Consider the following 23,084-nt stretch of genomic DNA (forward strand, 5'->3'; position numbering starts at 1 on the left):
AATTGCTACCTATGAATAATTTAGCTGTTGTAGTTTCACGAGGCACTCTTTGCTGAGGTTTCTGTACAAGTGATTTGTTAAGAGAGTAAGTGTAAGAGATGCCTGGCACCATTGAACACTGTCAATACTATTAGTAATTTGGTAACAGGATTCTTTTCTGAAAACCCCCTGTGCTTATTATCAGTTTGGCTGATCAATTACTGTTGAATATAACTTTCTTAAAGAAATCTAGGTGGGAAGGTTGTACACATAAGGGCAGTAGCCCACCAAACAGCAGTCAGTAGGTACTGTAATACTGGTGTGGTGTAGTCAGTTCCTCTGCAGAAGAGGTGAACTGCTTAGAGCCAGTTACCATTTATGAGAGGCTTGATGGTTCAGCCATATAAGTAGTTGGTTACGCAAAGTCATCCTTGATGACAACTGTGGCTAGAATAACAGGCAGAGGCAACAGAAGAGCATTACAGCTATTGCCATAAAATCCTCTCTATTTTAACAAATGTGTCATTGCTTCTCTCTGACTCCTACCCTTTATAATTTAAATTTCCTAAATATTTCATGCCAAATGCAGTTCATGCTAGAGGCTTTCTCATTACTTTTTTCTCACGTGATTGATGGTATAGCTCTATATATCATAGCTCTACATACTCTATATCTCTATGGTTTATTTCATGGGTACCAGTTCCCAAGTTTGCTGCTACCTGACATGCATTGTTATTTTGGGATCTTTTTTCCTGGTCTTAGTATTTGTAGTTTCCAGTCCAATAATTGCTGTGAGCTGTAATTCATTGTGTTTCTTTGAAATAGCAAATTGTTCCTTCAAACAGAACTTCTCAAATACTGGCTGAAAGGTGGGATAGATTTTCCACTTGTGACCATATTTGAACAATGCCAGAGGATTAATACTAAGACATTTTAATAAGAATTTACACAGGAGAAAATTCATCCTATTTTAAATGTATGGTAAAAACTGGTGACAGAAATTAAACCCAGAAATATCCTTGACTGCCTGTTAAATTCAGTTTTATTGATCACTTGTTTTGAAATATGTAGAGGTTTAAATAGATTTGGAAGAAAGAAGTTTTCACAATTTGAAGCTTTCCCGATTTGTTTACTTGCTATGACAGGTCTACTGCCAGTTTAATCTGAAACCTTTTCTCCTGTGTCTTTTTTAGAGCAAATGCTTTGTTTAATATTTGGATCAAATATAAGCCTCGACTGCCAGAGTGGTATTACAATGAAAAACTTCTGAAAGTTGGTGATTCCCTTGCTCAGATCAAAGTAAGTCATATGAAAACAGGAAAGGCTCAGTCACAGTCTTTGTTTCATTAAATTTCTGTGCTACTTTAATTTGTAATCATATTTTACTGGAAGCTATTTAGGGAGTAGCAAAAACTTTTACAAAATAATTCCAGTGAGAGTGGGTGGTTTGTATCTCTCGCTTATTATAGCAAGATTGCCCTGAATTTTTGATATATTTTCTATATCTGAATTTTCTATGTACTCATTACCTTTTTAAACACCCCCAAATCTTTCTTTAATATTTGTTTGATGCTTCAGCATGGTAGGGTACAGTATCTGACTCTGCCTGTAAACACCGCATAAGTACAAATTGACAATGATAGAGCAGTGGTGGTTTGTTCCACTGAAGTGTCAACTCAATGCTCAGTTAACCAAACCTGAATGTAAAGAATTGTCAGGAGAGGAATAGAGAACAAAACCCAGAACACAATTATGCATTATACAACTATACATATTGAAGATGCTCCTGTATCTTGAATTCTGTGTGAACTTCTGGTCTCCTCGAAAAAGGTAAATTGCAAATAAAATAGATTCAGGAGCTCAACTGTTGAAGACTTTGAGAGTGTTTGGAGGATTTTGTGTTTGTAATGATCCATCAGTGGATTTTTCTGATTTTTGCCAGGAACATATTAGAAGATATTTATTTGGTCAATAATACTTTTTTAGTTTAAAACTCTGATTATTTAGTGTGTCTGTGTTATGAGACAGTCAAGTATAATAATAAGTATACATAAGTATACAAGTATAATAATAAGTATACATTTTAGCTATGTCCTTCTGTCTTTCTGGCCTATTTCAGACACAGATTTTTGATACTAGCCTTCTAAAAAGTTGATTGTAATAGAAAAATTATATTCATGGCACGAAAGTTAGTGGAAGTCTATAATTTATTAGTAGAATTCTTCCATCCTTTTGGAAAGATTTCTGTAACTTCTACTTACTTTTTGAACATAATGGGAATAAAAAATAAGATGAAACCAAGTTTGTATTTTTTTCAGAATGGAAAAATTAATTAATTATTAAATTTTAATCCCCCCCGCAGAAAGGAAAATAGTTTTAAGAACACTCTATTGACTTTTGCATTAGGAAAGCAGTTAAATGCCAATTGTTACCCATATTTCCCCTTTTTCATTCTCTGCAGCATATGACAATTTTAGATTCCCTCTTTTCACCTAGAAAAGAAGAGGACAGAATTGGAAATGTATCAAGGTAGTTTAAGGGGCCATATTTTGGAGGAACACATCCAATGAAACTGTTCTTCCACTATTCTGTCCTTTGTTTATGGAATCCAGCGAGGATAAATGCTATTTATGCTATTTATGGAAAGTATATATATGTGGCTACTAGGTGAGCTTTTCCACAGAGCTGGGCAAAGGTATGAATATCATGCAGAGTTTCAGTCTTATATATCCTTCACTGCATCTGCCCTAAAGAATTCCACAAAAGTGTCCTGCCTCTTGAATGAATAAAGAGCAGTAAGCTGAAGCTGAACTTCAGCAGCACTCGACACTCATTGGTATGTTGAAGAAGGCATGTAGAAAGAGTCCATAGCTGTGGAGCCATTATAATTGAAGGTATAGGCTCATGGTATAGGTTTAGGCATGCTCACAGAAAATCTTAAGGAAGCTTGAATAACTGCTTTTGTTAATAGCTCCTTCATTGCTTAGGCAATTCCATTCACTGTTTTCCCATGTTCATGTTTTCCTCAAGTTTTTGTAGCTTCTGGGCCCTAGGAATTGCTTGGAATATTGCATGAAGCTTTTAGTACTTGGGAGCTGCTGCTCTCACAGTGTACTCAGTAATCAGAAGTGATTTCAAAAGCGTCAAACCCCGCTCTGTGTACTTTATATTGGCTTCCCATAGCACAGCTCAAATATGGTAATTTGGTCCTTATGTTCAAGGTGCTTTATGACTGAGCCCTAGATTACCTAAAAATAAGCTATAATTCTGAGTAAAGACTACTGCTTGCAACTTCAGTCCTCTGGTGTAATGTGGTTTTCTACAGTAAAGGTAAAGTTAGCTATGTTGTAGAAAAAGTTGTTTTACTGGCCAGCCTAAAACTTTGAACTGGACTCTTTTTAGAACTGCCATTTTTAAGTGCATTTCTTTGACTTTACAAATTTAGTTTTCATTGTATCATATTTTTTTTCCACCAGAAAATAGAAAAAATAACCCGATGGATGTTAGTTACAAATTTATTGCCTTACTGGAAAGATGAATATGGGATAACACCAAGCTCTGTGATAGATGGGGTTGAGCCCATTCCAGAAGTACATCTCTTGACTCAGTTGAAAAATTCAACTCCTAGGTTAATTTTAAACCACCTTTATGTTATGTAATAGTTAAGTATGCATAGTCTTTGAAATTAATTATTGAATATGATTAAGCGCCAACTTAACTTTCTGTCCTCCTGCTATTTTTCAGTGCCTTCTCACTTTAGATTCCATTCTACTATACATGTGTTATGTATCTTTTAGGTCACACCTAAATTCATTGTGCCATATACCTGGAAATTAGTTAGTCATACTGATCAGTACTGACTAATTTTTTTCCCCTCTTTCTCTGCCTGTATGTGCCTGTTATCTCTGGTCTTATACATATATTTTAAACTGTTTGGGAGATAAATTTTTTATATATATTAGCAACTAACTTAATGGCATTCTGATCCATGACTTCAGATTCACAGCCTGAATCTATGTATTAGATTACACAGGGGACTGACTGCCCATAGCTGTCTGTGGAAAGTAAAAGTTTCTGTGTATGGCTGCTGCTTTCACACAGCAAAGAGGACGATAGGGTTATGTGAGTAGACTCCTCAGATGAATAAAAAATCAGGGTGCTACCATGATGGTAGGAATTTATATTGAAAAAAAAGTAGGTGCAAGGAAATACTTTTGAATATTCTGTGATTAAACATTAAAGGATCGGTTTTACAAATACAACTTGGTTACTTTTTTCCCTAGAATTTATAATGACTGGTGTGTGTGTGTGTGTGCGTGCTAGAAGTAGTGAATTTGGTAGAGAAACTTCTAAATCTGCACTGCAGGAAGTGGTGGAGGTGATTCAGTGAGTGGCACTTCCACATCTGAGTCAGGGCTGAACCATAGTCTCAGCATGATGTTAGAGGGGTTCAACATGTTGTTGGAGAGCTGTATTTTGAATGAGACATAAAGCTCAACATCCTGTTTGTTAACAGTTCTTAAAGACCCAGTGTCAATTTCTGGTCTATTAATGCTGACTTCTTGGCCAAATTCTGGGTGTCACTTATTTCATTCTGTTTTAGTGCACCTCATTCTGAAGCATTTGATTTCTGATATTAAGTCACTCTTCCTCTCTGCCTTAATTAAAAAAAGGGCTTTGACATTAGGGAAACAGGGGAGAGAGAAGTGATGATATCTGTATGTTGTTTATAAAGTTCTGCATTATGAAGTACTTTTCTCAGAAGTGTAGTATCATTATCATCACTGCTGCAAAGCTGCAGGACATTCCAGGAACCCTTTGAGTTTATTACATTAGCCCAGGATCATACTTTACAATTGTTCTCTGATATGTCATATTTATGATTAAAATAAACAGAAACTCCCAAACCACAAGCTCTTCTTTTAAGTACTTCAACTTTTCATATGCTGAGTGTTCACATTAGAAATTACATTGCTGAATGTTTGGATGAAACTTTAGTGTTTTACTGCTAGCTGCTTTTACATTGATACTTTTTTACATAAAAAATAACATGTTTCATAAAAATAGAAGTAGAAATGTAACATACAAACTATAAAAAACCCCATATTATTTATTCTTCAGGAATATAAATTGGCACTTCTACAGTGCTATGGAAGATACCTTCAGCAGTTCATTTCTGTAAACCTTGATGATATCACAGATGATGTGCATCAATTTAAATCCACCTTTTTTCCAAATGGTTTCAGAGACAAAAATGCAGCACTTACGGTAGGTTGGGGTTTTTTTTGGTTTTGGTTTTGGTTTTTCTTTTGTCAAAGAGATTCACAGATTTGAAATAAGTAGCCTATTTTATCCTCCACAAATGTACTTAATTTTGTTATATTAATTAGATATTAATATTAACTAATATTTAACAGTTTGTTTCTATAGATTACATTGAGATTTAACAGTCAGTCAAGTCACAGAATCATAGAATCATAGAATGGTTAAGGCTGGAAGGGACCTTAAGTATCATCTAGTTCCAACCCCCCTGCCATCAGCAGGGACACCTTCCAAAAGACAGCATTGCTCAAAGCCTCATCCAACCTGACCTTGAATATTTGTATGATATACATATATTTGACCTGGCCTATTATATATGTGTGATATGAACATGCAGAGTTGATGTCAATTTTTAAGAGGTTATAAGTGCTTATGCTTTTGTGGCATAAGCCAGCCACTATCAACTTAATGTTAAAAAGGCAACTTTCTCTGAACAGGCTATTCTGTAACTGTCTACAGCAGTTTTTGCTCTGAAATAGTTGCTATTAACCACTATCAGAATCAGGCAAAATTTGATAACTGTCCTGAAGTTGTAGAAGTTTCTGTATGGTGTGATGTTAACGACTGAATAGAGTGCAAGAGAATTAAAACATTGTACTGTAATTTGTGCCATAATGTGCAAAAATACTACTTATAAAAAAAGCTCATGACATAGTCAAAAAGCAGAATTGCATTACTATCAAGAGCTGAGTGACCTCTAGAGTATATTGGGATCCTTTTGTGTTAATTGCTTGCCTATCAAATTTATTATTTATTATTAATAACAGTGTTTAATTATTTGTTATCCGTGGAGGAAAGTGTTTCAGTGGGTAAAGGGGGAATGCTAAAAACATGTTAGATTTTGGATATTTTGGAATAAACTAATGCAACTTATTCTGTGATCAGGAACAACAAACGGAAATCATAGGCATCTCCTGTGTATTGAGCTGGTCAAATTCATATTCCTCTAGTCAGAGTTTGATTGTAAATAGGTATTTAGTGAGGACAAAAAACCAGACAGTTTGCTTAAAAGCTGGAAGCAGATGTCATGATAGAAGAGATACTCTTTATATTTTTTTATTGTTTTTCAAACATAGTTCAGATTCTTAGGGAGAATATGATCAAAGACTATGTTAATCCATTTTATTTTGATTTTTAAAAAAATGCTTTGTAAATAAATTTGAAGTTCCAGAGATGATTTCTCCTGCTTTTCCTGTGTGTCTGCCTAGACCTTGAATCAGTCACAGTGCCAGGTGTTATCAAGAGTCTGTACTAAAATACGTGCTCTATAACTTGGCCTTTAGACTGTGAGATAACCCTAAATTTTCAGATATGACATCTAGTTTGACAATGATCTCTACAATTGGAAATGGATAATGATGATGTGTCAAATGATTATACCCAAAGGCTTTTTTTTGCTGGGTTTCTTTGGCTAGCTTTTGTTTTTTTTCTAATGTAACACTAAGGAAATCACATGAATGGAGTTCCAGTGCTTGAAACTTCCAGCTTCAGTGAACTAACTGCAAAAATAATATAATTTCAAATATTATCAGGTTAGTAGGCTTCTGACAGGCTGGTAGTTACTGACGGGCTGTGTCCTACTTAGCTCTTTTTCTCACATGCTGATTTGTTCAGATTATACTGTATTCCAGACAAGACTGAGATCACATTGTGTTAGGTATTACAAGGAGGAGAAGGAACAGTGCATCTGAAGAAGAGAAAAGTAACGTATGAGAGTAAGAAATATGGTATCTGTAAAACAGAAGGAGAAGTCCAGAAAAGTTAAGATCTGTCTTTATTTACAGAGGACATCTACAGAGAAGCCAAGAATTAAATTCAGATTCCTTGAGTATCAGTTTATTGCCTCACTCCTTTCTTCCTGTGCCCCTTTCAACAGCCCTAGTGCAGTAGGTGCATTTTCATCCTGTAATGTAGTGAAAACTGACACAGATTAATAGTCCAGCAACCTTAAAGCTTTAGCACTTTCTCCATATTCTAATTCCATTTCAATGTCATGCTGATTTTTTTTCTGATATGCTTGATCTTTTCATACTGATAATTTTGTTGTACTTTGTGGATGTGAAACTGACATATGCATCTATTTTAACTATATATAGTAATGTTATGTATGTTTCCATGTGTTTTAGTTCCATGCTTTGCAAGAGAGAAATATTTGCACTTATCAGGTGGTTTGCAGCAGTGACAGAAATCTCCAGAATCAAGAGTCCCTGCAGACTTGTTTCAACATCTTGTCCTCATTACGACTCACTATGCAAGTGGCTCTACCTCAGGAGAATTTGTGTTGGCTTATCTACAATGGTACCTCAGGCTTTTAATTTACATTCCTTTGCTAAAGCAAACCTGTGGAGGGAAACATTATACATATTCTTTAAGGTCAACCTAAGGGTCATGAATAAATCTTTAGTTTGTCTTCAATCACAGTAGGGGTTTTTTTGTATTTTTTTTCTCAAATAAGATTTTTAAATTGAAGTTTCTACATAGTGTGCCTTTTTCAAGTGGACTGTTATAAAAGCATTAGCTTTTTCATCATAGCTCAAGTTTTTTTATCAATAAAACATTTGTGTTAATGAGTTGGTTTTTGTTTGGTTTTTTTTTTTTTGAAAAGCAGATTGCATATCTAAGAGTAGAAAATGATTATCTGACACTACATCTTTGTATTTTTTAGAAGATCCTTAAGGCTAGAGTTAGTAATAAAACTATTCTTAAAAATACCGTATGACATTTAAAAATTTGAAACTCTGTATATGATTTTAGTGTGCTACTTACAAATGCTTGAATCAGGAAAAAAAATGAGGAAAAATTGAACTTCTATGAACTAGATACACAGAGAATGGTGTATAGAGATTTTTTTTTAAGAACAACAATAGTATATTTTTGCTTTGAAAGACAAAGCTATTTAGTTATTTAGTCAAAATTCTATTATTAATTTGTTCTACTATGGTCAATTGTTGCAATATAAATTGAGGAGATAATGTGTTTTTAATTTAATTTTTAAAAATTTACTTTTTCTAAGCTATAATTGTTCAAAATTCTTATCCTTTTGTTTTGCTGGAACTGCCATTGCCCTCAGTCCCTTGTTTTGTGGTGTGTTTTTTGTTTAACTGTTTCTATGGGAGAATTAAAATTAAAATATTCTCACCTGTCATTCTTAAGTCTCACTACCTGTGTGTGGGACAGGACTCTGTACCAAGTTTAGCCAATAATCTAATCTAATTAGAAGTAGGCAATAACTCAGATTTTCCCCAGTTCCTGAGCATGTTTCTGCAATTTCTGGCAATAGATTTTGTGCCTCATTACACATTTTACTGATAAAAAGAAGTCTTCGTAATGCTTTCTCCATTCTTGCTTGTTGGGATAATAACACCCTTCTAGCTATGACAGTTGACATTGTGATGCCTCCTGCTGCCACAGGTGTCCCTCTCTGAACATTCATACAGACAGAAGAATAGACTTTTTTTTTTTTTCCCCCCAGAACTGCAGTGTCTTTTATATTTCTAGGGCTGATTTTTTAAAAGCAATTTTGTGACATAGCCTAAATTAAGTAAATTTTTGACAGGATTCTTTCTGTAAGTCACTTTCATGCTTTTGAATATTCTATTCACAATCAAATTTATTCGTTTCACTTATCATAATTAATATCACATAATAGTGTTTTCTGCTAGGACAGTGCCGTGATAGACTGAAAGAATCACATAAGCTAAGGTCTGTGAGGAGAGGTAATATTTTTTAAAGAGGCTGGCATTTGGGGATAAAAAATAAGATTTTTCTCTCTATCAGTTATTTAATGAAAATTTGAAATAGTGCATTTTTAAGATTTCCTTCTGTTATGATACTACTTCATTGTGTAGGTATTTTTGAAGCTAATATTGCCCAAGAATTAATAACTTCATCTTCTTTAATTTAAAAGAAGTTATAAAAAAAATACTAGTTTATTTTTCAGCCGCTGGAAATAACAACCAGGATATTAAGAAAAAGTTTCAGTTGGTTAGCATAACAAATTTCAAGTAGGATTATAGAACTTACCTTTTTTAAACTTATTTTATTTTCTTTTTGCAGGTACTCTTCATATTTACACCATATGCAGGCATCTGATGATGAGAGGTCAGTCTGCTAAGGTATGACAAAATAAATACAAATATTTGAAAAATTTACAGAAGTTTGGAAAATGCACCAGTATTTGCATAGCACTGGACCATGACATATCTATTTCATTGTCATTGCCAGTAGTAGCATTTTGTCACAAGGGAATAAAATGTCTATATTGCAAAATGTCCAATTTCTAAGCCCTCACGCCTTGTGACTCTGCTCCTTCCTCAGTTGTGGAATGGAGCCCAGTATAATGCCTTGCTGTTCTTTGAGATAGGATATGTTAGACTTTGAGACAGATATGTTAGAGGGCTCTAGATGCTGTTTTTTTGGAAACTATCAAATCCCAAGAATTGATCTTTTGTTTTGTAAAATGTGGAAATGTACTGACACCTGGTGGCTAGGTTTTAGTTGTAAATACTTGATAAAAATCACCTAGCCTTTCTTCCCTGCCTTTTTCTCTTTAACTATGAATGTAATTTTTGTCTTAGCTTTACTTTATCCTAAAACTTGAACAGAGTCTTCTGACCTCAGGGAACAGTGGACCCAAAGAAAATACAAGGGGAAGATATTGTTCAATCAGTTTAGTAGGATTAATTCTTAAAATTAGACTGCTGCAATTACTATGTTGGCCCTAAAGTTAAAAGTGTAGTTCCATGGTTGTAAATTAATCTAAGTGCAGGCTGTCACCAAAGAAGGCAGACTCTGTTGCATCCCAAATAAGCTTGCAGATCTAGTTGAAAACTGACTTACCGAAAAAATGATCTCTAAAGCTGACACAAAGGAGAGGGAGAACACTTAAGATAAGAGCAGATGAGAGAAGGACAGGATCTCTGTCTGCTGGCAAGGCTGTAGTGACCTGGAATGGTTAAGGTAGCTTTGTAGTCAATAAAACATGTTAAAAATTAATACAATTCCTGTGATTCCCGCACCCCCCCCCTTTTTAATTTGTCTTACCAGGTGAGGATAAATCTTTGTATGTGTCCTTTAGTATATTTATATAGTTAAAAATGCATTCAGTTTGAAACTGAATTTCTTCAATACAGGTCCTGGAATACTTACTGTGGGCGAGTATATGTATGGAATCATCCATTCCACTGTTATCTGTACATTATTTGACGTGGAGAGCCACCCTATATACTGCAGTTTCTCAGTGTTATTTTGATTGTCAAGCCAGCGTTCATGGAGAGGTATCCTGATTTACCATACATAGCATTTCAGATTAAATCAAATAGAAAATAAATATTTATTTAAATATTCCTGCTTATTATCAGTATTTATAGAGTTCTGCCCATATTCCCAAATTTAACTGCAAAGTGGAGATGTGTTTCCACATGGAAATGAGTAATCAGTTCAAAGTTAAATGCAATAATACTTTGCAATGTTATCATAGTCACAGACTTCTAGAATTAAGTAGTGGCCAGCCCCCATGCATATATACAAAAGGTATTTTGCAAAGGTTTTCTTTTTCTTTTCGATTACTGTTCATGACCTGGCTTTCATCGTTGCAGCTCTTTGCAGTTGTCTGAATTCAAGAATGATATGATTCTAAAATTAAATGCCAACATACATAATATGAAACAGAGTATAATTTTTTTTTTTAATACTTCGGACAGGTATTTGCTCGCCGTGGTCTGATTAAAATTGATGAACTGAAGCAATTAGAAAATACCAGTTCTTTGCTAGAAAATCCAGAAACAAAAAAGATTTTTAGAGAGGCCACTCTAAAGGTATCATTCTGCAATTCATTATAAACAGGTACAGTAGTTACAATCTCTATGAAGAGAACATATAACACAGCTGTTTACTTACTTTTTCTTTGTGTCAGATGTCAGTAATGATTTTCAAGAGAGCAGTATATGAATCCAGAAGAAAGCCAAAAAGCTACTTTCAACCTAAGTTAAGAGTTAACCTGAAAGAAGCACAAAATGTAAGTCTAACATTTTGTGTAATCCTTCTCTTTGTTTACTATTTGCATGTGATGAATATGCGATAAAATTCTGCTTAATACACATGGTCCTATTCACAAGGAGAAAGTTCTACTCTTTCAGTTTCATAGTTAACATATTTTGTTATTAAAACTCGGAACAAACTTAAAATGAGGAAATATGTAGTAATCACTACCTTAGAAAATACTGATTTTTCTAGCATTTTTTTCCTTTAGCAATTATGTTAGCAATAAAAATAAGATAAATTCATGTTCAATTTCATATGAAGTGTATGGGAGTCCTGACTTTGCCCGGCCATGTTAAATTACTGTGAAGATTAAGGGGTATTTTGAAAAAAAGCTACCATGTTTTTAAATTTTTTGTACTTATGTTGGAGAACTCTCTTAAATATTCAGAGATTGGTTTTGAAGGCCTATTACCTTTCTGCAAGATACCATGAATCATGGAATCATTTTGGTTGGAAAAGACCTTTAAGATCATCAAGTCGACAGTTAACCTAGCACTGCCAAGCCCACCACTAAACCATGTCCCTAAGCACCTCATCTACATGTCTTTTAAATACCTCCAGGGATGGTGACTCCACCACTTCTCTGGGCAGCCTGTTCCAATGCTTGACAACACTTTAAGTGAAGATATTTTTCCTAATATCCAACCTAAACCTCCCTTGGTGGAACTTGAGGCTGTTCCCTCTTGTTCTGTCACTTGTTATTTGGGAAAAGAAGCCAACACCCACCTCGCTACACCCTCATTTCAGGTAGTTGTCCAGAGGGTGATAAGGTCTCCCCTCAGCCTCCTCTTCTCCTGACTAATCAACCTCAGTTCCTTCAGCTGCTCCTAATAAGACTTGTTCTCTAGACCTTTTACCAGCTTCCTTGCCCTTCTTTGGACACAGTCCAGCAATTCAATGTCTTTCTTGTAGCAAGGAGCTCAGAACTGAACACAATAGTCAAGGTGTCGCCTCACCAGTGCTGAGTACAGAGCGATGATCACTGCCCTAGTCCTGCTGGCCACACTATTTCTAATATAAACCAGGATGCTATTTGCCTTCTTGGCCACCTGAGCACACTGGTCAGCTGGCTGTCAGCTAACACCCCCAGGTCCTTTTCTGCTGGGCAGCTTTCCAGCCACTCTTCCCCAAGTCTGCAGCATTGCATGGGGTTGTTTTGACAGGACCTGGCACTTGGCCTTGTTGAACCTCATACAATTGGCCTCAGCCTGTTGATCTAATCTGCCCAGGTTCTTCTGTAGAGCCTTCCTACCCTCAAACAGATCAACACTGCCACCCAGCTTAGTGTCACCTGTGAATCTACTGAGGGTACATTCAATCCCCTCATCCAGATCATAGATAAAGATGTTACACAGGACTGGCCCCAGTACTGAGCCCTGGGGAACACCACTTGTGAGTGGCCTCCAGCCGGATTTAACTCCATTCCCCCCCCTGGGGAGACACCACTCATGACCAGGCACCAACTGGACTTAACTCCTTTCACCACCACTCTTTAGGCCCAGCCATCCAGCCAGTTTTCCACCCAGCAAGGAGTACACCCATCCAAGCCATGAGCAGCCAATTTCTGCAGGAGGATGCTGTGGGAAATGGTGTCAAAGGCTTTACTAAAATCTAGGTAGACAACACACATGGCCTTTCTCTCATTCACTAAGCAAGTCACCTTGTCATAGAAGGAGATCAGGTTAGTCAAGCAGGACCTGCCTTTCATAAACCCATGCTGACTGAGCCTGATTGCCCAGTTGTCTTGAATGTGCCATATGATGGCAGTCAAGATGATGAATTTGAGAAAGGCATCCAGGATACAAAGTAGATTTTTAAGGAAATAATTAATTTCCTCAAATTAAAAAAAAATTCCTTGTGTTCTTTACAGCCGGTGGCAAAAATGAGTGATCCATTAGGATAAGAATTATAAATAATCAAAGAAAATGCTTTTTTTGTGTGAGTGCATTGTCTCTTTCTTGGTCATCATGCAGAGTTTATTATATCAAACTTTAGTAGTTAAGTTTATCTTTATGCCATTATACTACTATGTGGGATCGTAATATTTATGCATCTTGGATTGTATCATCCATTTTTGGTCATGGGTTGATTGGTCTTTTGAATTGAAAACTTTTCCTAGATGCAAGACTGCACAGATAGGATAGAAAGTTCCCATTTTGATTTCAATGTGCCAAAGAGGGTACTTCCAGCTGAGTAGTTATTCCCTTTGTGATGGACATATGGTTGTTCTGCTTTCCTACTGTTTGCAACCGTGATTTAAATAAATTTAATTCCTGTAGTATTCCATAGGAAGCTGGCAGAGAGGAGCAACTGAAAGTACTAATCAGCAAGCTCCCAAAACCATGCTCCTGTACTGAGAAATACTGGCTGCCAAAGATCATGGTCTCTTTGCACTGTGACACCCCCTTGTCGTAAAAAAGCATTATTCTGTGGATTGTTGTTAGCTGATGGTGATATAAATATAGATAGTTTGGTTTTATGGAGTAGATTGTTTTCTTTTGCAAATACTGCATTATGAAGAATTACTGTTATTGCAGTATCATAGGAGTAAAGGTGTTGTTTGCATGGGACTTCTGGAAGTCATTTAGTCCAGCCTCTAATTTGAAGCATGGCTTTTGCTAATGGTTGATCAAATCAGCTGTGGTTTTGTCTTCAAAACCTTTAATAGAAGTGATTACCTAGTCAATCTAGATAACCTTTTCTAGTCTGCCCTACCCTACAAATTAACATACTTTTCCTAATGTCCTATCTGATGCTTTCAGAGTCATCTGAATTGAAGTAATCTTGTCCAGTCCCCCAAAGTTGAAACTGTGGTCATTATTCCTTGTTATACTACCCGTTTCTACTCAGAAATTAGGCTTCTGTACTTTTATAAGTATCTTCAAATAGTTATGGGCAGCTATTAGGTCACCCTTCAGCCCCTTCTTTGCCAGACTAAGGCTTCCTCAGCCTATTCTTTTGCATTTTATGCCCCTAATCATCTTGTTAGACCTTTGTGGAATCCTTTCCTGTTTCTTAGCATCCTTCTTACCCAGAGGAGCCCAAAAGTGGACATAAGTGGGTCCTCTTGAGTTCCAAGTAAAGGAAGAAAATAACCTCTGAATGTACTGTGCACTTCTCCTAGTGTAACCCAGTCTGCAGTTTGCCGCCTTTGTGACAAGAGGACACCGCTGGCTGAAGTTTAACAACCAGGGTTTTTTTGGCAGTGCTGCTACTCCAAAAGTTGGTTTCCAGTCTGTACAGATGCATTCCTCCCCAGATGCAAAGCTTGGCACTTTTCCCAGTAGAACTACTTCCTCAAGTTTCTCAAAGTCTCCTTGGACTGAAATTCCATCATTCTTTGATTCTCATGGTGTAGATATAGATCCATTACATATGTACCTCATAATATAATGGCAAAATTGAGGAATCTCAACATTTTTTGAAAGACAAAAGGAAAGAGATACTATGAAGGGACATCTTCTTTGCCATAGTTTGTCTGATGCTAGAGCAGATTCAAACATTCGGAGCTGAACAAATAGGATAAATCTGGATTTTTTTGTTCATAATTATCTAGTTTGTTCATAAAACACTTTGGGATATGCTACATGTAAAAAAGTGTTGCAGTAGGTACATAAAAAAGCCAAAAAAATTTGAAATAAGAATGATGTATTTTCTGTCTTAAACAATGGTTTAATATTGTTATAATTTTTATTTATTTATTTACCATTAGTCTATATTATGTTGATTTTTTTTAAGGAAAAATGGGTGTATTAGAAAGACTTATTAGAAGAAACTGAAATTGCTTATTTGAAATGCTTTTGACTTTCAAAACAAGTGCCTTTTAAAATTTTAGAACATCTATAATATGGTATAGAAATATATATTATAGTTAGAGCTCAGTCCATCATGTTACAGAGCACATTATGCTTGGACTAGCAAAGAATTAAAGCTCCTCCTTCTCTTCTAGTATGTATGCAGTGGAATTTGGTTTTGTACTTAAATCACCTTGAAAAATGGAAACAAGCTAGTCTAATCTATTTAGGTTAAGTTAGCTTTCAGTTTCAGGTTCTTCTGCACCAGTGCAGTGTTTGTTTCCTAAATATGACCAGACAATGCTTATGCAAAAATATTATTAGTAGTAAATTACATTCCCATTCTGCTCTGCATTTTAACAAAGGTATTTAAACAAAATTTGCAATTTGTCCTTAGCCTGTCTTGGAATATATGTGGTGTATATTGCTTTCTTCTTGCATAGATTTAATTCCTAGATTGAGCTCATAAAAACAAATCCACAGTGTGGGAAAAAAGATATATTGAATACAATGACCAAAATATTAAAAAAAAATGTATAGCTTTGAAATTTTTTTTTGGTCTGTGAACATCATTATGAAGATTTATTAAAAAAATGTTGAAAAATTGTTTTGGAGTTATTTTGCTAGCAGAATATGCATCATAGAATCAAAAAATGGTTGAGGCTAGGAGGGACTTCTGGAGATCACCTGGTCATAGAATCCTAGAATCACAGAATCATAGAATCATAGAATGGCTTGGTTTGGAAAGGACCTTAAAGATCATCTAGTTCCAACCCCCCTGCTGTGGACAGGGTTGCAAACCACTAGATCAGGCTGCTTAGGGCCCCATCCAACCTGGCCTTGAATGCCTCCAGGGATGGGGCATCCACAACTTCTCTGGGCAGCTTCTCTGTTCCAGTGCCTCACCACCCTCTGGGTAAAAAATTTCCTCCTGGTCCAATCTCCTGCTCAAGCAGGGCCACATAGAACTGGTTGCCCAGGACCATGTCCAGTCAGCTTTTGAGTATCTCCAAGGATGGAAACTCCACAACCTTCTGGCAACCAACTGGCAACCCGTGCCAGTACTTGGTCACCCTCAAAGTGAAAAAGTGTTTCCTGATTAGGAAACCTGAAATCCTGATTAGGATTCCATTAGAGGGCATCTCAGATGTTTCATTTTGTGCCCATTGCCTCTGGTACTGTCACTGGACGCCACTGAAAAGAGCCTGGCTCTGTCTTCTGTTGCACTGTCCGTCCAGGTATTTACATACATTGATGAAATCCCTGTTGAGCCATCTTTTCTCCAGGCTGAACAGTTCCAGCTCTCTCAGTCTTTCCTCACAGGGGAGATGCTCCAGTTCCTTAAACATCTTCAAGGCACTTTGTTGGACTCTCTTTAGTATATCCATATCTCTCACTGGGGAGCCCAGAACTGAACACAGTACTCCAGAGGTAGCCTCACCAGTAGAGGAGAAGGATCCCTTCCTGTGACCTGCTAGCAGTACTTTGCCTAATGCAGCCCAGGGTACTATTAGCCTTCTTTGCTGCAAGGGCACATTGCTGGCTCATGTTCAACTTGGTGTCCATCAGGACCCCCAAGTCCTTTTCTGCCAAGCTGTTTTCCAGCTGGGTGGCCCCCCAGCATCTACTGGTGCATGAGTTTGTTTCTTCCCATGTGCACGACTTAGCAGTTCTTGTTGAACATTGTGAGGTTCCTAGCAACCTATTGAAGTCCCTCTGGATGGCAGCACAAACCCTCTGGCATATCAGCCACGCTTCCCAGTTTTGTGTCACCTGCAAACTTGCTGATGTTATGGAAGACAGTGTCAATGGCCTTGCTGATGTTTAGGTAGACAATATCCACCGCTCTCCCTCATCTACCAGGCAAGTCATTTCAACATAGAAGTTTATCAAGTTGGTTAAGCATGAATTTCCCTTTGTGGATCCATGCTGACCACTCTGGATGACTTTGTTTTCCTTCAAGTGCTTGGAAATAGTTTCCAGGATTAGCTGCTCCATCAGTATCCAATATTAACTATCTTTTGTTTTTACTTTTACAATACTTCCAGCAGAAAGAGTTCCTTTCTTTGGAAAAGACAGATAGATATAGTATTGATGAGACTCACTCATTATAGAAGTTACTTGAAAACAAAAATAAACTGTTAGCTTTAGTACTGTAAATGCTGCCAGATATTGAACAGGTCAAGTTTTTTTTCCATCAGGTGCACATCTGAGCTTGTTTGTGAGTATTAATTTGGAAGCTAAAGTAAAGGATGTGGATCCAGCAAAGCAAGAAGGAAATTCCCAAATTTTTGTTCAGTTAAATGTGCCTAGAAACTGATCTGAAGTGTTTTTATTTGGGAAAGTGCCAATTAAATAGAACGGAAATGTTGATGGATTATGAGCACCATTTTAAAGTACTGTATCTCTGATTTACTTTATGTCTGGTATTGGTTCAGTAACCATGTAAACAGAACATTGAAATAAAATTTTAAAATATTTTCTTATATGGATTGCTGATTTCTTAGCTGTCAATAGCGCAAATGTGTTTTTGTGTGTTCTGCCTTATATCTTTATGTTGTGGTATCTGAAGTATGCAAGTGAGAGAATACAATAGTGTTTTGCTTTTACTGCAGTGCTGAGCATCCTAATCTTTCTCTGACTTTCTGCAAAGTGTGGAGAACTTAGCTCCTTATGATCAAGTCTGTATCATTATAAGGAGATATCTGGGTGGCTTTAAACTACATGGCCTCAATACTCTCACTCATAATTTCAATTGTATTGTTTTCTAAGTAAAATACCATGCAGCATTGCATGTGGTTGCTCTGAAATTATGGCACTTCTTAAGTACTGTACCCACTTAGCATGAGATTATGCCTTTAAAGCATGAAATTCATAACAAAAATATATTTTACAGCATATTATTTTCTGTTTTAAAAGTGTATTTATTTTCTGATGGAGTACTGTTTTGAAAGAAATCTTGCTTTATTGTAACTTGGTTTAGATATTACAAGACTTACATTACCTTTTCTTACTTAGTTGCCATGGCCTCGCACTACTACTGAACGGCTGCTGACAGAAATGTTTGATGGTGCTGCAGCTCAATTTCTTGCCATCCTAGAAGCTCTGTCTGATAGTAGCAGGTGTGTGTTGCGCCCTGCTCCACCAGTTCCTGAAGAAATTGAAATTTGTGATGTCACTTCAGAGCTTTTTTTCGCAGGCCTAGAAATCCTCTCAGGTAACAGCATAAAGAAGCAAAAACAGTGTTGGTGAGGAGCTCAGACCTCCATTTTATTATTTTTTTCTTTGCTATTTCATTTACAACAATAGCACCGGTAAAAGCAGGCAATCTTTCTTATCTTCATAAAATTTAAGATAAAAATCTGGGCCAATATCTGTTTTCTGTTTTAACAGTAAAATCTGTTTTATCAGTAATTTATGTGTATCTTTCCTCAATAGAATTGAGTTCGCTCTCTTCATAGCAGTGCTGTGCATTGCATTTGTGGCTATAACAGTGTGTGGTGATAACACACTGGTGTTTTGGCTGTTGCTGAGCAGTGCTTGCACAGCATCAAGGCTGTCTCTCCAACACTCTTCCCTGCAAAGGCCAGTAGGCTGGGGGTGGGCAAGAGGCTGGGAGACGACACAGCTGGGACACCTGACCCAAATTCACTGAACAGCTATTCCATACCATATGATGATATGGCTCACCAATAAAACCTGGGGCTAAGGGAGAGGATGGGAGCACATTAGTGGTTATGGTATTTGTCTTCCCAAGCAACTGCTACATATCCTGAGGCTCTGTCCAGTTGAGAAGTGAGAGTGAGAGCTGGGTGGGGGTCTGGAAGCCAGGCAAAGTCAACATAACATGGTGTTTCATGTATTTTTCCCCAAAAAATAACTCAAAGTTAGATTTAAAATCTTGAGAAAAACATTGGACTTGATGATTCCTTCCACAACTTTTTTGCTGGGTTCTGTACTGAATGTAGCCATGGTTATAGAGATATATTGTTAATAAAAGAATCTATAGAGACTATGAATTCAGATTCATGTGTTCTTGATATGATTACTGATTAATTGGAATCTAGCAAGTCAAATGCAATATAAACTAATTTAATTAATTTTCTGTATTAAAGGCGGGGTGAGCAGTACTGGCATTCAAGGAAGTCATTGCACTGATCATTTTGGCATAATTAACACATCATCAACCCTTCTGCAGTTGATACTAACAGGTAAACACATTGAATTTTCAAAGGATTCTTTACCCAGTGATGCAAATGCTTGGTAAACAGAATTCATTTTCACGTTAGTAGCAGTTCTATGCATAAAGGGACTGCAAAAAGTTCTACTCTTTGTGTGTGATATGCTTGTTTATATGTATAACGTCAAGGCATTCAAAAGGGATCGATGTGAAAATATCATTACAATTTTCTTAACACAAGTGTCATTTAAATAGCATATGGTAATATATGGACATTGTAATCACATACTGTTCAGCATAGCAGTTGATATGTTAATGTTCCTATACAATCATTCAAAGTCCAAATTCTGCAACGGTATCCTGGTACATTCTTATGAAAGAGAAATGGGATGCAGTAACAGAAGGACTGTTGTAATCCTTGGACCTTGGCATATTCTACATACTGTTCAGCATAGCAGAATATATTAGCTAAGACACTTGTCTAGAGTTTCAAGGATCAGGAAATCCCTTTCCTACCTCAGTATGGTTTGGATAAACTTGAACTGTGAGAAAATAGACTCCCTATGTGTACATACACATTTTCTGATAGAGTAATGAGAAATGCTCACCTATCTTGCAAGAAATTGTTCGTGTTTCTATGCATTTTTAAAAATAAATTTCTGGGATGAAAGGTTGTGGGGTGATACCCAGATTTAAGCTCTTTCTTCAACAGAAAGGATTAGGTCCTTAATGTCCTCTACTCAGATACGTTAACATCAATAATAGTACAGCCTCTCTGGAATTTAACAGGACATTGCAGATACATCATTAAAGTAGTATATAAGCATAGACATTACAGCAAAATAATAAAGCTACTGTGTCTTGTAGAGCTATTTAAAAATCCTGCAAGATCATTCTGACTTCAAAAACACGTGGAATTTTATCTTTATCAATACTCAAATTATTGCTTAAATTAAGCTTCTGAAAATATATAAATAAAACAGATAAAATATTTTTGTCATCACTGCAGGAGAAAAGGGAGTGTCTGGAGATGCTGCTGTGAAATTTATAAAATTAGCTTTCAGCTATGAAGAGTGGGACGTATTTGATTCTGCTATTGAATTTGTTGTTAATTTTCTTCAGGTAATCTGGGTGCGATTTAGACATCCTTTATGTAGTCTTTTCCTGTGAGGGTAAGGAAGAGTATTCAAAATACATATTTGAAGGGGAAATTGCTATTGGTTGTTTCGGTCAATTAGGCTCAAGATGACCCAACATGGAAGAAAGCTGAAATGGAACTCAAACTTCTTACATTGATGCAACCTTTACTATTTCCAAGAAAATCTAAACATGGTTTTTCTGGTAGTGAAAATAATACCAAAGGATCTGGGATGCCTCATGGTTCTGAAAAGAAGCAAACATTGAGAAGTGAGTGTTGTTCGGTCATAGCAGTGTTTGTATTTAAAATATTTTTGAAGCAAGATATTTTACTTATTGTTTAAAAACTATTTAATATGGTGCATGCAGTATTCTATGACAAAAAATAGCAGTTGAGAAATTGCAGCTTACTGAATTTTGTCCAGTTTTTGTTTGCCAAAATATGACTTTATACCATGTTCTTTGAGTGTGAAATATCATGTATGTTTAACATACATCATGTTATATGCAAAAATGTAAAATGAATGGATGTTTTGAGACAGGTTTTCAGGAAAAAAGTGAAACAGACATGTTTGACTTTCTTTCATCCTTATACTCCATATATGTAAAATTTCTTGTAATTGAAGCAAGAAAAACTTGTTAATGCAATTGTAATTTAATCCTATAACATTCCAAAAAAACTGCAAATATCTTGAAAACTTTCAATTTCCAAAAATAACAATTCTTACTATCACAGAAAGTAGATAAACTTGGGAATATCTATCCCCTTTGTATTTACTGTTTCTTAGAGTATATTATCTGCTGGCATAAATTGATAAGTCAATTCACTCAAATGTTTTCCAACATAGGTTTGTAACTAGAAACAATGTCTTGCCTTTACTTTTCTTCCTTTTCTATAAACATTGAATGTAGAGAGTTCCTTAGAGCACAGCGAGCCTTCTCATGATTTTATGACTTTGGCAACAGCAGTGTCTTCCTGTGTCTCCGCATCTAAGCAGGTATAATAAGACATTACTTCTGAATGAATCACATAATCTGTAATGAATGCATATAGTTTAAGACCAAAGGAATCAGTTGCATGATTAACAACTTATAAAAACGAAACATCAAAAATGAAAAAGTGTACCCATAATATGTGACCAATTTGTGATTTAAAAAAAGTAATATTTGTTTCATTTTTAAAATTTTATTGTTGCTATGTACTCAGGCTACTTTAAAAATGTTTAATAGATATTAAATCAATTTGGAATATCACACAGCTAATTGCATATTTCAGCTAATCAAGCAGAGATCAAATTTTTTTATATTAGATTTAGATGCTCAGCTGTAGAAAACATTTTTGCAGTGTTTATAGAAATGGGAGCAGTAACCCTAAGGAATGATAATGCCTTTATAGCAGCAGTATGCCTGCAGTTTAATGTAATTCTCACTGCAAACAAACAAGCAGCAGCAGCAACAAAACCAAAGAGAGTCGGACTTTTTCTGCTTAAGTCTGTACTACAGAATAATCCCATTATATAACTGATGGTTTATTCCCAGAGTAACCACTCTTAGCTTACTAGCTCAAACTGAGATTTCCCTTAATGTGCTACTGTGAGTGGAAAAAAATTACAGTGCAATGTCTCCACTGGCATTTACGCTAAAATAGTTTGTGTTCCAAAAGACTAATGAAAAATTTTCCTTAGAAAAAATGTGTTCTGCTAACATGGCATATGTCTTAACTACAAAATTAATTTTAGATATAATTTGAATATTGCTCCAGTTTTAATATAACCAGCACATCCATTTTTTAGCTTTAGTGTAATATTTGCAGTCAAAATATCCTGCCTGTAAGGTAGTTAATACCTTTAGATAGTATGATTTGTCATTTTTTTACATGACCACTGTATTATGGAGGGAAGTGACCTGAATTTAAACTCTTCTGGTTCTTGCAGTTTCCCTCAGATCTCCTCAGTACCTCATCTGTTCAGGGAAGAAAGACAAATTCTCCTCTGATTAACAGTGAATTAACTGGTGGTGGAGTTATGTGATAGATCTGAGCCAGTCTTAACAGCTTGCTGACACCAAACGAATGGCATCTTGATTTACTTATTTTTCAGTCTTTTTCTCCCCTCACTTCCCATTATCAATGTCCCTGAAATCTTATGCTGATACACATATGAGTGTACAGATAGTGGGGATAGAGCTGGCTTGAGTTTCATGGCACCCGAGATACTAGTCCAACTCTGATATAAATAGCAACGAAGATGTGTACTGATCCTTAATCACTGTTCCGAGTGTGTTTAACACAGTATAGACAGACCCTCTTGTCTTTTAAAATGCGTTAATTAAGAGGTTAACTGAACAGCGTTTTGAATTTGTTAATTATTCTCTCCATAAGATGCAGATGTGTTTTAACATTTCTTTCAGTTGTTAGATATGCTGCTCCAACCTTTTTTCTAGTTGTTTATGTTGCTCTTCACTGCTCCCTTATGTGACATGCACCAATAACCTGTGGAAGTACTCTATCAATGTAAAATGAAACCTACTAATTTAGATCTTCTGCAAATATTTAAATACTGTAACAAAAAAAATTCCCAAAGTTGATATAAATGTTAAATTACATTAGTTTCCCCAGAATGTATTGACTA

The 23,084-nt window shown here is 36.0% G+C and overlaps 1 protein-coding gene across 1 annotated transcript in view; it reads left to right on the plus strand.

The window, feature by feature from the left end:
* Positions 1 to 1,172: 1,172 nt before the first annotated feature.
* Positions 1,173 to 23,084, plus strand: part of CFAP54 (cilia and flagella associated protein 54) — a gene marked incomplete at its 5' end in the record, with an annotated part of 112,992 nt that continues 91,080 nt past the window's right edge. The window contains 12 exons of the mRNA XM_029086100.1: positions 1,173 to 1,278; positions 5,101 to 5,247; positions 7,428 to 7,599; positions 9,358 to 9,416; positions 10,434 to 10,577; positions 11,004 to 11,117; positions 11,216 to 11,317; positions 18,156 to 18,354; positions 19,253 to 19,348; positions 20,327 to 20,439; positions 20,556 to 20,724; positions 21,367 to 21,452. Coding sequence (XP_028941933.1) covers positions 1,173 to 1,278; positions 5,101 to 5,247; positions 7,428 to 7,599; positions 9,358 to 9,416; positions 10,434 to 10,577; positions 11,004 to 11,117; positions 11,216 to 11,317; positions 18,156 to 18,354; positions 19,253 to 19,348; positions 20,327 to 20,439; positions 20,556 to 20,724; positions 21,367 to 21,452 — 1,507 coding nt within the window. The remainder of the gene's footprint in view (positions 1,279 to 5,100; positions 5,248 to 7,427; positions 7,600 to 9,357; positions 9,417 to 10,433; positions 10,578 to 11,003; positions 11,118 to 11,215; positions 11,318 to 18,155; positions 18,355 to 19,252; positions 19,349 to 20,326; positions 20,440 to 20,555; positions 20,725 to 21,366; positions 21,453 to 23,084) is intronic.

This window comes from Antrostomus carolinensis, unplaced genomic scaffold (genome assembly GCF_000700745.2).
Source record: "Antrostomus carolinensis isolate BGI_N321 unplaced genomic scaffold, ASM70074v2 scaffold1190, whole genome shotgun sequence".
Lineage (NCBI taxonomy): Eukaryota > Metazoa > Chordata > Aves > Caprimulgiformes > Caprimulgidae > Antrostomus > Antrostomus carolinensis.